Raw genomic sequence first — 10,784 nt, forward strand, 5'->3', positions numbered from 1 at the left:
TCATCATAGGTTCAGAGTTATGTCTAGCATGACTTTGTCTGCATCACCACTACAACATAGGGAAGCTCCAGTCAATTTAAATTGCAGCCTTTTGCAATTCTTACATACTACCCTCAATTTAAGAGGCTTCCAATTCAGATCTGTTCAGCTTTTGTGCACAAAGAGTACAGAGATTCAGCAAAAATTATGACTAAACACCTATTAACTCTGAATTAGAGACCTTTCCTTTAACAGAATAAGAATCAAGTGTCAAAAACTTAATAAAAAGTTTTAAAAATGTTTTATATACACTGGAATGTGAGAGAAGTCTTCTCTATAAACTAATGAAAAACATCAGAATATCGATGCATATTCACTGATCATTCCCTTGAAATAAAAAAAACACTTCCTACAGAACAAGTGTTTGCTTGCCTGAACTTAATTTCAGTTGGAAAAATAATTTGGAGGAAAAAAAAAAAGAGAATGTGAACTGTGTATAATTAGTACAGGAATTTAGGCTCTCACAATCTGAAGCACCAGAGCTCCCACTGCTGTTTGCTTGTATTTAAGACAAGATGACGCTGTCACTTTTTTCCTTTAACAGTACCATTGAAATGGGGGAGGGGAACACAACAGGAAGAATTGAAGATAAATTACTCACTTTCTCTAATTTTACAGTAAACTACTTAACACAACTCAGAACGAGGCTCTTAAACCCACTGAATTCAGCTTCCTGCAGTCACATACAAAGCAGCTGTATCCAAATGTTGAAATCTTCCACTGAAAAATGCTCTGAGGCAGCAGTAAAAGGTCAAAACTTAGAAGGTAACGTGTTCTGAAGAGATGAGAAGCCTGGGCACATAGAACTTTTCTCCCCCCAAGACACTAATTCCCTCTTTTTTCCCCCCTCGGTGCACAACTGTGTAACCTTAACCTATGCTCGCCCCTATTTTAGCATTATCACCCACCAATGAGCCCCACTCCCCGTGGTTCCCCCCGAAATGGCTTTCTTTAAGCAACCAGTTACCTGCTCGGCCACAGCCCTGAAAAGACAAGATCCATCCTTGGCAACTCTCTTCCTGTACAAGCCCTGAGATCGCAAGTAGCAGTCCATGGAAGCTTCCCCGGGAGCGTCCGTGCCGCTGCCGTGATGGCTCCGCTCCCCGCCATCTGGTTTACTCGCCGCCTCCATGTTTAGTGCCTCACGCCGCGGAGACTGGCTGCACCTCTCCTAACCCCACATGGCCCCACAAAGCCAGCCAGCAGCCCTGGGGCCAGGGAAAGGAAGCGGCAGCAGGCCGGGTTGCGGAGCGTTGGCCTTCCAGCACCCAAGGTAGCAGCAGCGAGGGGAAAGGCGGGCTGGGCTGGCGTTATCAACCTGCATGTGGGAACCACGGAGAGAAACGGGAAAGTTTTACTGCTCGGCCTGGGCTGGTGGCCACGTACAAAGTGCTGCTCCGGGTAGCGGGCTCCTGCTCCAACTTCTCCCGGGGCAGCGGTTCCAGGCGGTCTCCGCAGACCTAGCAGCGTGCAGCCAGCCTGCAGGGCGGAAAACAAAAGAGAAAGGACATGTGCGGCTACCCAAAGGAGGAGGGGAGAGACAGGGGAGGAAGAAAAAAAGAAGCGCAACCTGGAGTTTATTTTCACTTTCAGCCCGGGCGCTGCTGGGAGCGGTAGTCCCGGCAGAGGCGCGGCACCCATGCTGCCCCCAGCCCCACGCCACCGGGGCCCCGCCACCTTCCTGTATGTCACTTTTACTGGCGAGAAGCCGCCAACATTTGTATTACAATTGCATGCCTGAATCTTGCTTGGCACTGCAAACAGGCTTTAGATGATTTTGGTGCACAAAATCTGGCCAAAGGAAGCTTTCCAAATGTGCAAGGATATATATTTTTTTTTACACTAGTAGTTTAACTTACCTAGAAAGCTAAGAAGCTTTCCATGGCACTAGTGATAAAGCATTACCAGTTACTCTTTAGCTTAAATGAACAAATTTTGATGTGCGAAAGAGTGGTGAGCACAGAAGGAATGAAAACAGATTTTTACTTCCAGCCAACAGTAATAAGGCCAGGGAGGACTACGACTTGAGCTGAGACCTGTATATAGCAATAACTGATAAACAGAAGTCACAAGCCAGGCTGAGTCAGGAGAAAGCACTGTAGCAGCTCTATTTAAGCAGTATCAAACTTCCTTACTGGCAAACCTGGCCTTTTTGTGAGGAAAAGGAACTGGTCTGCAGGAGACAAAAGCAAATTCCCAGGGAACGCTGCAGAGGAGGAGAACAGAAACTGAAAGTAGTAAAAGTATAAAGCCCAGATGACACCCAGAAGTGAAAGCCAGCTGTTGGGCAGTGCTGAGATGCAAGGGCCCTGAGACAGGGAGCATGAGGTATAAGTACTAGGGAGAGGCTGGAGGGAAAGCTCAGACTTCTCACCAGAAGATAGGAAAGGTCATCCAAACTGTAAAAGAGTAAGAGTTTCTTGGGAATATTCATCTTCTTCCTCATTCTATTCACCACATGCAGGGCCACAATTATACCCTAACACGTCCATCAAGTTGTCTTTCCTCATACCTGAGCTCCTGCCATTATGATCGTAAAGGCAGCGAGGGGAAGGGCAAATGCCTTTCATCACGTCTGTGAGGATATTCTCTCAAGAATATCTGTACACACGAGGTCACCCAGTACGTGACAGAACATAGCCTGGTTCTGATAAATGACTATAGAGAAAATTACAGAATTAAAGTCCTACGGCAGTCAGTTTCTGAAAAGCCTACCCTTTTTGTGCCTGACTCCTCAGGTGGCACAGGCAATGGTGACCCAGGGATTTTTTTCCCCTCAAGCACTGCCACAGAAGAAGCAACCTACATCCCAAAAAAAGGCGAAGTTCTCACTGAAGAAGCCTAGTCCGCACACACAGGATTTCCAAGGCGCATGGCGGGAGCCACGCATGCACTGAGAGACCCCGGGAATCCCTCAGCGTGAAAGTAAACCCTTCACCAAGGATGGCCAAATTGCGACTCGTTATTAATTACAGACACCACGACCAGCGAACTAACCCCTTCAGCCAGCACCTTCCCCCCAACCGCCGCTTCCAGCCCCAACCCCCAGCGCCCCCCAACCGCTTGCTCTGCGCGCACCCCGCCCCACCTCAGGCAGCCGACTCGAGCTAAAAACCCAACAACTTTATTCTTTAACCCCACGGCGAGCTTTGCCAGGCGGCTCTCCTCCCGCCCGAGCCCGGGGCCGGCCACCAGGGCCCTGCCTTCCCAGCCCCACGGAGCCGCAGCGCGGACAGGCCCCGCGCCCCCTCCCGCCCCACACAGGCGAGCCCCGACCCCCCCCCGCTGACTGGCACTTACCGGCGGAGGGGCGGGCGCGCTGCCCCCTCCCCCCGGGCAACAGCTGCGGAGGCTGCGGCGGCGCCACCCCCTCCCCCGCTGTTGGTTCGGTCCATCGGCCGCACCTGTGCGGCGGGCCGCGGCTCGTACCATTCGCCGCGCGGGGGAGGGAAGGAGGAGGAGGAGGCCGGTGAGGATTGCCCAGGCGCTGTAAAGGAGAGGGGGGGAGCTCTGAGCAGGCTGAAGAGGATGGCGGCGGGGGGGTGGTGGTGCAGCGGCTGCGCGTGTCTCCCCCCGCAGGGGGCGCGCAGTGGTACGGCCCGGGGACCGCGTCCCTGCCCCCACCGGGCAGCGCCCAGGGCGCGGGGAGGCCGGGCTGGGGGGGGCCGGGCTGCGCCGAGGCCCCGGGTAGGGACTTCTTACGTTGCCCCTTGCCTTAGCAGTCGACTATGACTGTTTTTTTTTTTTAATCTTTTTTTTTCTGAAATGACCATTTTTGGTTGCAATAGAATCTGGGGTTATATAATTAGGCTTACTTGGTAAGGTGCAATTCAGTGCGCCTTTTCTATGTGCGTTAAATAAGAGGTTGGCAGGCGACGGTACTTTAAAAACAGTACCGTTAAAAACAGCCGGCTACAAAACCAATCCAGGTTACGTTGGCTATCACTACCTGGTCTTAGGTTTCCAAAAATTACACTTCAGCACACGTTTAGGCTGGCAGTGCCTCCGTGCGTCTGTTTTTGTGCTGGCACGTGGGCTCAGTCAGTCAGTGAGGCACACAAAACTGACCTGCTTGGCAGCCAGGCCTCCTCCATCCCCTGCCCTGGGATGTTTTCCAGCGAGGCAAGGCCCTCGGGCTGTTCTGCTGTGCACCTGCTACACAAACACCAGCACAGCAGGGAGAGAGGGTGGTAAAGGAAAAACAGACGAAGAGATGGCTGCTTTCGGTTTAGGTGTAGTGCAAGGCCGGATCCCTGTCAGCCTTCAGCCTGAGAGACCAGAAATGTTAAGTTGGAGTGGTCCCAAACCTGTTTTACCAAATCTGAACAGCCTACTCAAGGTTTAAGCTTAATCCTTTGTTAGTAAGATTGTTCTCCATCAGATGTGTTCATTCTGACAAGTTAGGATTACTTGGTTTGGGAGTTTCCTGTGAATGTTTTCACAGTTTCAAGTAGTTTTCATACTGATACCTACAAAACAGTTATGTCCCTCAAGCAGAAGCTTTGAAAAAATACACACACCATAATTTAATAGTAAATAAGGTATACTCTTACCTGGTGAAAGAAAAAAATAAGCTTTCCCTGACACCAGAGGTAGATAGCACGAATAGTTCAATCCAACATTTAGTTGAGTTGACAGGAAGGTTTCTATCGACATTAGTGGGTGATGGATCAGGCTTAAATATAGAGGGATAAGAGTATTTTCAATAAAAACCATTTTCTTTATGGATCTGTGTGTAGTCAAACTTCCTTGTGATTCTGCTGATGAAGAATAGGCCCAGACTTCATCTTTGTCTTGCAGAATAGCAGTGTAATAATAGCTAATAAATAATAATGAAAGGATATGGTAATGGCTGCATTGCTCCTGCACATGATTTATAGCTGACTGTGCCTTATGCACGAGTGAAAGATCATACGCTCCCCCTATTACATACATTCCATTACATCTCAGGAGATGAATGGCTGCAGGACGAATGACTGCATCTACAGAAATGTAGTCTACTTGAGTTTAAAATTATCGTACTTCAAAAATGTAGTAGTCCTGTAACATTTTGACTTCTGCAGAGTTTTGGGAAAGGCTAGAACCCTGGCCTGTTATTTTAACTGCTTTGGTTCCATGTAGATGTAATGCCATACCACATTCAAGGTGCTTAGCATTTCAGGTTAGTAGTACCTAAAAACTGATGGGCTGATGGCATAGTCAACAGCTTAATATCTTAGCACACTGAAGCAAGCAACAGAAGGGTTGGTTTGAGTTAATGGAATAAATTCCTGTGAGAGAACTAATTAACATTATCCCACATCGGATGCATTAGATAGGATAAAAGGACAGCATTTGACATGATGTTCACATTTCGTAACTCCCTACCAGAAGTATTTTTGACACTGCTGAGTGGGTGCTTTTTGAGATTCTGGCTAGAATATTCCACTGCAGCCTCCAATTTGGAGAAGAAAATTTGCCTTTGTTGCTTTTTTTAGGCAAATGATTACCATTCAGTATGAGAGAAATGATAAAAAGTGTGTGGTGATAAAAATTGCTGCTCCTACCCTTAAGGAACACTTCTTTTCTTCATCAAAGTGTCTTGAAGATGTTGTACATTAATGTCAGTAAGAGGTGGACAGGGGGAGTCCATGGTGGGGGTTAGGAAGTAAAGAGACATTTACAGAAGTAAATGTGTGACTGCAGCTAGAAAAAGTGAGGAGTTTGGCAGCAGCAGTTTGTTTCAAAAGCAGAAAAAATGTTTTCTGTAACTCAGAATGAGTAAACAGCAACAAATACTAGAGGAGTGATTTAATTCACCCATCATGAAAATGGTTCAAATCAGCACATAGGAAACTTTGATTTTAATGATTGCTTTTAATCTATTTTTTTCTTAAAGATTGATTTTTCAGTGATTGGAAACCATTAAAATGTGCTGATTATATTGTATACATAATTTAGCATTTCTGTTTGCTAACAAAGAGGACATGCTGTATCTACATACATTGAGACATTTCAGAGTTTAACACAACATTTATACCCATTCTTAGTTTTTATATTTGTTAGTCCTGTTTCTTTTTTACTAGATGATTATTATACTTTGCTTGTGATTCCACGTCAAGCGCCTAGTGGATAAATGTGGGAACTGAAAAAAAAATCTAAAGAGAAAAAAAATCTTTATTACTGCTTTTAGTTAAACGAGATTACTATCAAGGTATTTGAACTTTTTTCTTATGAAGATTATCTAAGTACGTTTTGCGTTGAAAAAGGTGTTATTAAAAACTGGAAGTATACTTGTAGCAAGATAATTAAATTGGTTTGATCCCATAGTCTTTTAAGCCTGCAGAACTTGTAGAGATTGTCTTGTTCTTTCCATTTTTTTTTCTTTATGGATGGAAATAATTAAAAGAAAAACAGCTTTTTTTGATCTCCTACTTAGTTTCTCAGCTAGGGTTAATTCACTTAAACGGACTAGTTGAATAAACAGAAATGAAGAAAATATTGCCACCTAGCTTGCAGAAAAAGATGCTTATCAAAAACTTGTTTAACACTTCAGCAAACTGAAATTAATCATTCAACAGCTTGACTTCCCATGTAGCTTGAACAGAAAGTCTGTATTGCTTAGTAATACTACTTTTGTAGTATTGGCCTTTGTAAGGCAATTTTATTTAGTTTTAAATTAACTGATCTGATTAATTCTGTTATTATTTTATTTTAGAGACATGGAGAAGTTACCTTGGAAGAGCAACTTTTCAGCCATAGACGTAAATCAAGAACAAAGTCTGAAACTTCTAGGAACCAGGTACTTTTTTTCACATTTAAGAAGGTTACAGATGATCTGGGGAGCCTGTCTGTTAGCAACGCTAGGAAAAAAAATAACACTCAAGTATGGAAATCTCTAATATTGCTAAAGAATATTCCTTCTTTGACTTCTGATGTGTTTTGAAATGTGCAACAGTTCATACTCCTAACAGCTTTGCTTGAAGTAAGTGCAAAAGCAATGACATGAAATAATGCTCATAAATAAAATTGGGATAAATCATGTTACTAATAAAGCTCTGGTGCTAAATAAATAAATAATAATAATAATAAACTATGCACAACAAGAGGGATTTTGAATTATTACTACATAATATTTTTTTCCAGCTGTTGTGGTGTCTCTACTGTTCTCAGCAACAGAATGAGAGAATATATGTAGCAATTCCCTACAGTGGTCTTCTTTAAGGTTGTAAGGCCAGTGACAGTATATTGTAGTTCAGTTTATTAGCCTTTAGATGGCATTAGCTCCTTGAACATTTTAGCTTTTAATTTTCTAACATGTTCAAGTGTGAGATAATGGAAAAGGAACACACCAGCAACTTCTGAACTTGTATTTTGTAAAGGCGAGCACAGTCAGTATGCTCAAAGCATCCTGTCCCCAACCCTCTCCCATTCCACTCCTCCCCAATGCACACACGAAGGGGGAAAGATAAACATGAAAGAGATTTTTGATGGAAAGCATGAAAGATGCAGCCCAGCTCCAGAGCATAGGGTTGAGGAATGTCTAATTCTGAGCTTGGTCTGTCCCCAGGCGTTGTACTGAAACAGCTCTGAGGTATAAATAAAGCAGCAGGGGCTTGTCAGGTTGTTTTTCCTATCTATTCTGCCTCTGCCAGCTGTATGCAGGCACAGAAGTACCCTTTTTTGTTGGCTTTATGCCATGAGAAGGTCTTTTGTATGCTGAAGTGATACATTAGTGGCTCCCTGTGCTGTGGTTAGGTCTAGTTCTACCATTAATGTGTGAAGTGACAGTATTGCAATAAGGAGTTGTGTTTAAGATTATGAAAAGAAATATAACCTACAGTACAGTGCTTTGCTGAAAAAGCCATTGTGTTCCTATTTTTTTGAAGGTAATATTGCTTGAAATTATGCATTTTCTAGATACTGTGTTGCATTTCAGTAGGATAAAGGCCTTCCGCGTGCTTTTAAGTACAAAATTCATGTGTATTCTGTGCAAAAGATGGTGTCAATATAGCTGATGATGACACAGGTGCATTTAAACAGTGCCTACCTCTACTCCAGAATATTTTCAATGATATGCTGAATTAACTGAATGATGCAGTAATTGAAAAGGAAAATAATCGACTATGGCTGTCATGATTAGCAATGTGCAGTTCCTCCTTCCTTAACAGCAGACCTTTTAAGCATTTTTCATCTCTGAAAGCACAAGATGTTTTTCATAAGTGCTGTTAGGTCCATTTTATAGTTGAGGAAACTGGAACATCAAAATTTGATGATGTGCACATTATCATCTATGAAGTATCTGACATACCTGGAAATGGAACCTGGGTGGATTCCTGATCTCTGTTCTTGTGCCTTAATTGCCAGATTTATTTTCCATTTACTGTACATCTTTATATGGTAATAGCGTTGCTGTTTGCCATAAATCAGAGCTAGTGTTCAGATTAGGACAATGGCTGTTTTCTCTTTGATAGAGTACCATAAAAATGCACAGTGCTTTAGAGTAAGCGCATGTATCAACAAAACCCACAAAATATTGAATGCTGACAGTGCCTATTTTCCAGACTTAAATATCTCTTTTTGTATGCGTGAAATTTAGGCTCCAATTCATACGATACTTCTCAATGGATTTCCACTGTGGGTTTTTTGTGTTTTTTTTTTTTTTTTTTCCAGAAATCAGTGTGATTGTGTCTGTTTGAGAAGCCTGAATTTTGTCTTCTAGTTCCAAGGTGAGCCTTTAATAATCAAATAGACATCAGAGTGTATTTTGTGCTGACGTTTTGCTCCACATTGCATTTGAGTAGGCTTTCATTGCAGCTGCTTCTCAGTTTGACTTAGTGAGGCTGCTAAAGGACTGTCTTGTTCTCATGCTATATTTGTTGTGTTCTTTTTTGTAATTTATTTACTTTGGAGAACTGAACCAGACTTAAGCATCTGTTCCTCAATGAGGTTTTGTGTGTGTGTGTTTTGACCCTGTATTGCAGCTGGTTTCATTACAGAACACAACAGTTAAGTGATTAGCCCAAGGTAATTCAGTGAATGGCTCAGCCTTCCTCAAAATTTTGAACTCTTCTGGCTCCTTGTCTTTTAAACTAGTCTGGGCTCTATATCATATTGGCTCCCAAATTAAATGAAACTTTGAGAACTGGAAGTCACTTTTCATACTGTATAATTACTGATGGGCATCTTATGTGGGAAAATGTCTGTAAAGCTCCTGCCTGGGAATCCTACCATTTTTTTTTAAATAAAGTGAAACAAAGCTTTTTGCATCAAATAGTTTATTATCTGTTGACATTAATTCACAGGGAGTATACATACATAAAATTAAGCATGTTTTACTGCAACGAAGAGTGTGCAGCACCTGTAAGGTGAGGTTGAATGTGATCTGCCAGCAGGAAACAGATGAAGTTTAATATAAAAAAAAAATAAAAATAAAAAAGAAAAAGAAAATAAACATATCTCTATTATTACCAGTATTAGAAGAAAGAGGAAAATTATCACAGAAAAGTATCTTTCTTTCTATAGTGATCTTTAAAAGGCAGACATTTGCAGTTACTCAAAATTCTTCTTTCAAAGTATTAACAACCTATTTGAAGGATTTCTTCTCTGTGCTCATTTTCCTTGTTCCTTCGTCCTCCTCGAACCTGGATAGGACTATGTTGAACATAACTATTTGAGGCAGTGAGTAAAGAAACGATTGTGAGGAGAATGTGTAATTAGACTAATATTGTAAGGAAAAAATTGCCATGGTTTAAGACCTATGTCTTAAAGTGTGATCTAAGGAAAGGTTGGTTTGTCCAGTACCTTTTCTGTATTTGTTACTGTGTCATCTGGTTTAATAATAATTTTTCAAAATCTTGCCTTTTGTCTTCCATTTTCCTGTCCATCCCTGTTTAATTTTGTTCTTGTGAAAGCAAAGGAGTTGAATGAAATTGAATAAAGGAATGTTAAAAGTTTGTTTTGGTTTGTTTTGTTTGTTTTGGTTTTGTTTTGTGTTTTTTGTTTGTTTTATTTTTTAACTTATTCACAGGTGGTTTTGTTTGCTTTTGGGAGAGGAAGATGAATTCTAATAGCAAAGCATTCCTTAAAAAGAAATCAGTAATTGTTACTGTATAGATTAATCGTGCATATAAATTAACATCAGGTGAAATTGTTAACAGAAGATATGCACCTTATGTCAAAGCTGAACTTGCACTTTTGTATCTTTTTAAAACTATGTTTTTAGCGTGCATATCAACTTTATAAACAAAATATTTGTGTCTTTCAATTATGTTTTGCAACGTAATTTTACCGTCTGATGAAAAGGTATTTTACCCACATTAAATCCCAATTTTGTATTCCTTTTAACATCCTTAAAACACAAAATGCCTTACATAAATACCTCTCTAATTAAAAATCTTTCCTGATTTGCCAATAAGATGAAGCTAAGGAAATATATGCCTAGCTAAAGAGTAACCTGAACCAAATTCTAAGTTAGAAATACTCCTGAACTGCAGGAAATCAGTATTTGAATACTACAGTTGATCACATCTTTAGAAGTGGACTGACATAGCTGCTGCATAATCAGCTACTTCGTGACAAAAATTCAACTTCTTGATTGAGTAGGCTCTTCCAGAACCAAAAATGGTCTTATTCCAAATTAATCCTTTTGCGAAGCAGAACCACTTTTCAGTGATTGGATTAATGTAGTATTATTGCTGAAATACAGGACTCACCCCAAAAGAGCTGATTAAACCAAACAGCCACTTTGCAACAAATATTTTTGT

General features: G+C 41.7%; 1 protein-coding gene and 1 long non-coding RNA gene across 10 annotated transcripts in view; one reads left to right on the top strand and one right to left on the bottom strand.

Annotated features, from left to right (window-relative positions):
- Nucleotides 1-3,622, bottom strand: part of OTUD4 (OTU deubiquitinase 4) — a 29,906-nt gene extending 26,284 nt beyond the window's left edge. The window contains exons 1-3 of one of the 9 annotated variants that reach the window (XM_048071784.2): nt 3,128-3,295; nt 2,755-2,841; nt 1,007-1,357 (exon numbers count right to left, since the gene is read on the bottom strand). In XM_048071784.2, the coding sequence (XP_047927741.1) occupies nt 1,007-1,171 (165 nt within the window). In that variant the 5' untranslated portion in view covers nt 1,172-1,357; nt 2,755-2,841; nt 3,128-3,295. Of the gene's footprint in view, nt 1-1,006; nt 1,519-2,754; nt 2,842-3,127; nt 3,296-3,339 lie in introns of those variants that run through there. The other 8 variants (XM_048071780.2, XM_048071785.2, XM_048071782.2 and 5 more) reach the window with 8 other exon arrangements.
- LOC136790819 (uncharacterized) lies at nt 3,382-10,545 on the top strand. The gene is made up of 4 exons (XR_010831499.1): nt 3,382-3,508; nt 6,737-6,820; nt 8,692-8,747; nt 9,324-10,545. It is a non-coding gene; the product is annotated as an uncharacterized lncRNA (long non-coding RNA).
- The last annotated feature ends 239 nt before the right edge of the window (nt 10,546-10,784 follow it).

The sequence above is a fragment of the Anser cygnoides genome, chromosome 4, assembly GCF_040182565.1.
Source record: "Anser cygnoides isolate HZ-2024a breed goose chromosome 4, Taihu_goose_T2T_genome, whole genome shotgun sequence".
NCBI classification, from domain to species: domain Eukaryota; kingdom Metazoa; phylum Chordata; class Aves; order Anseriformes; family Anatidae; genus Anser; species Anser cygnoides.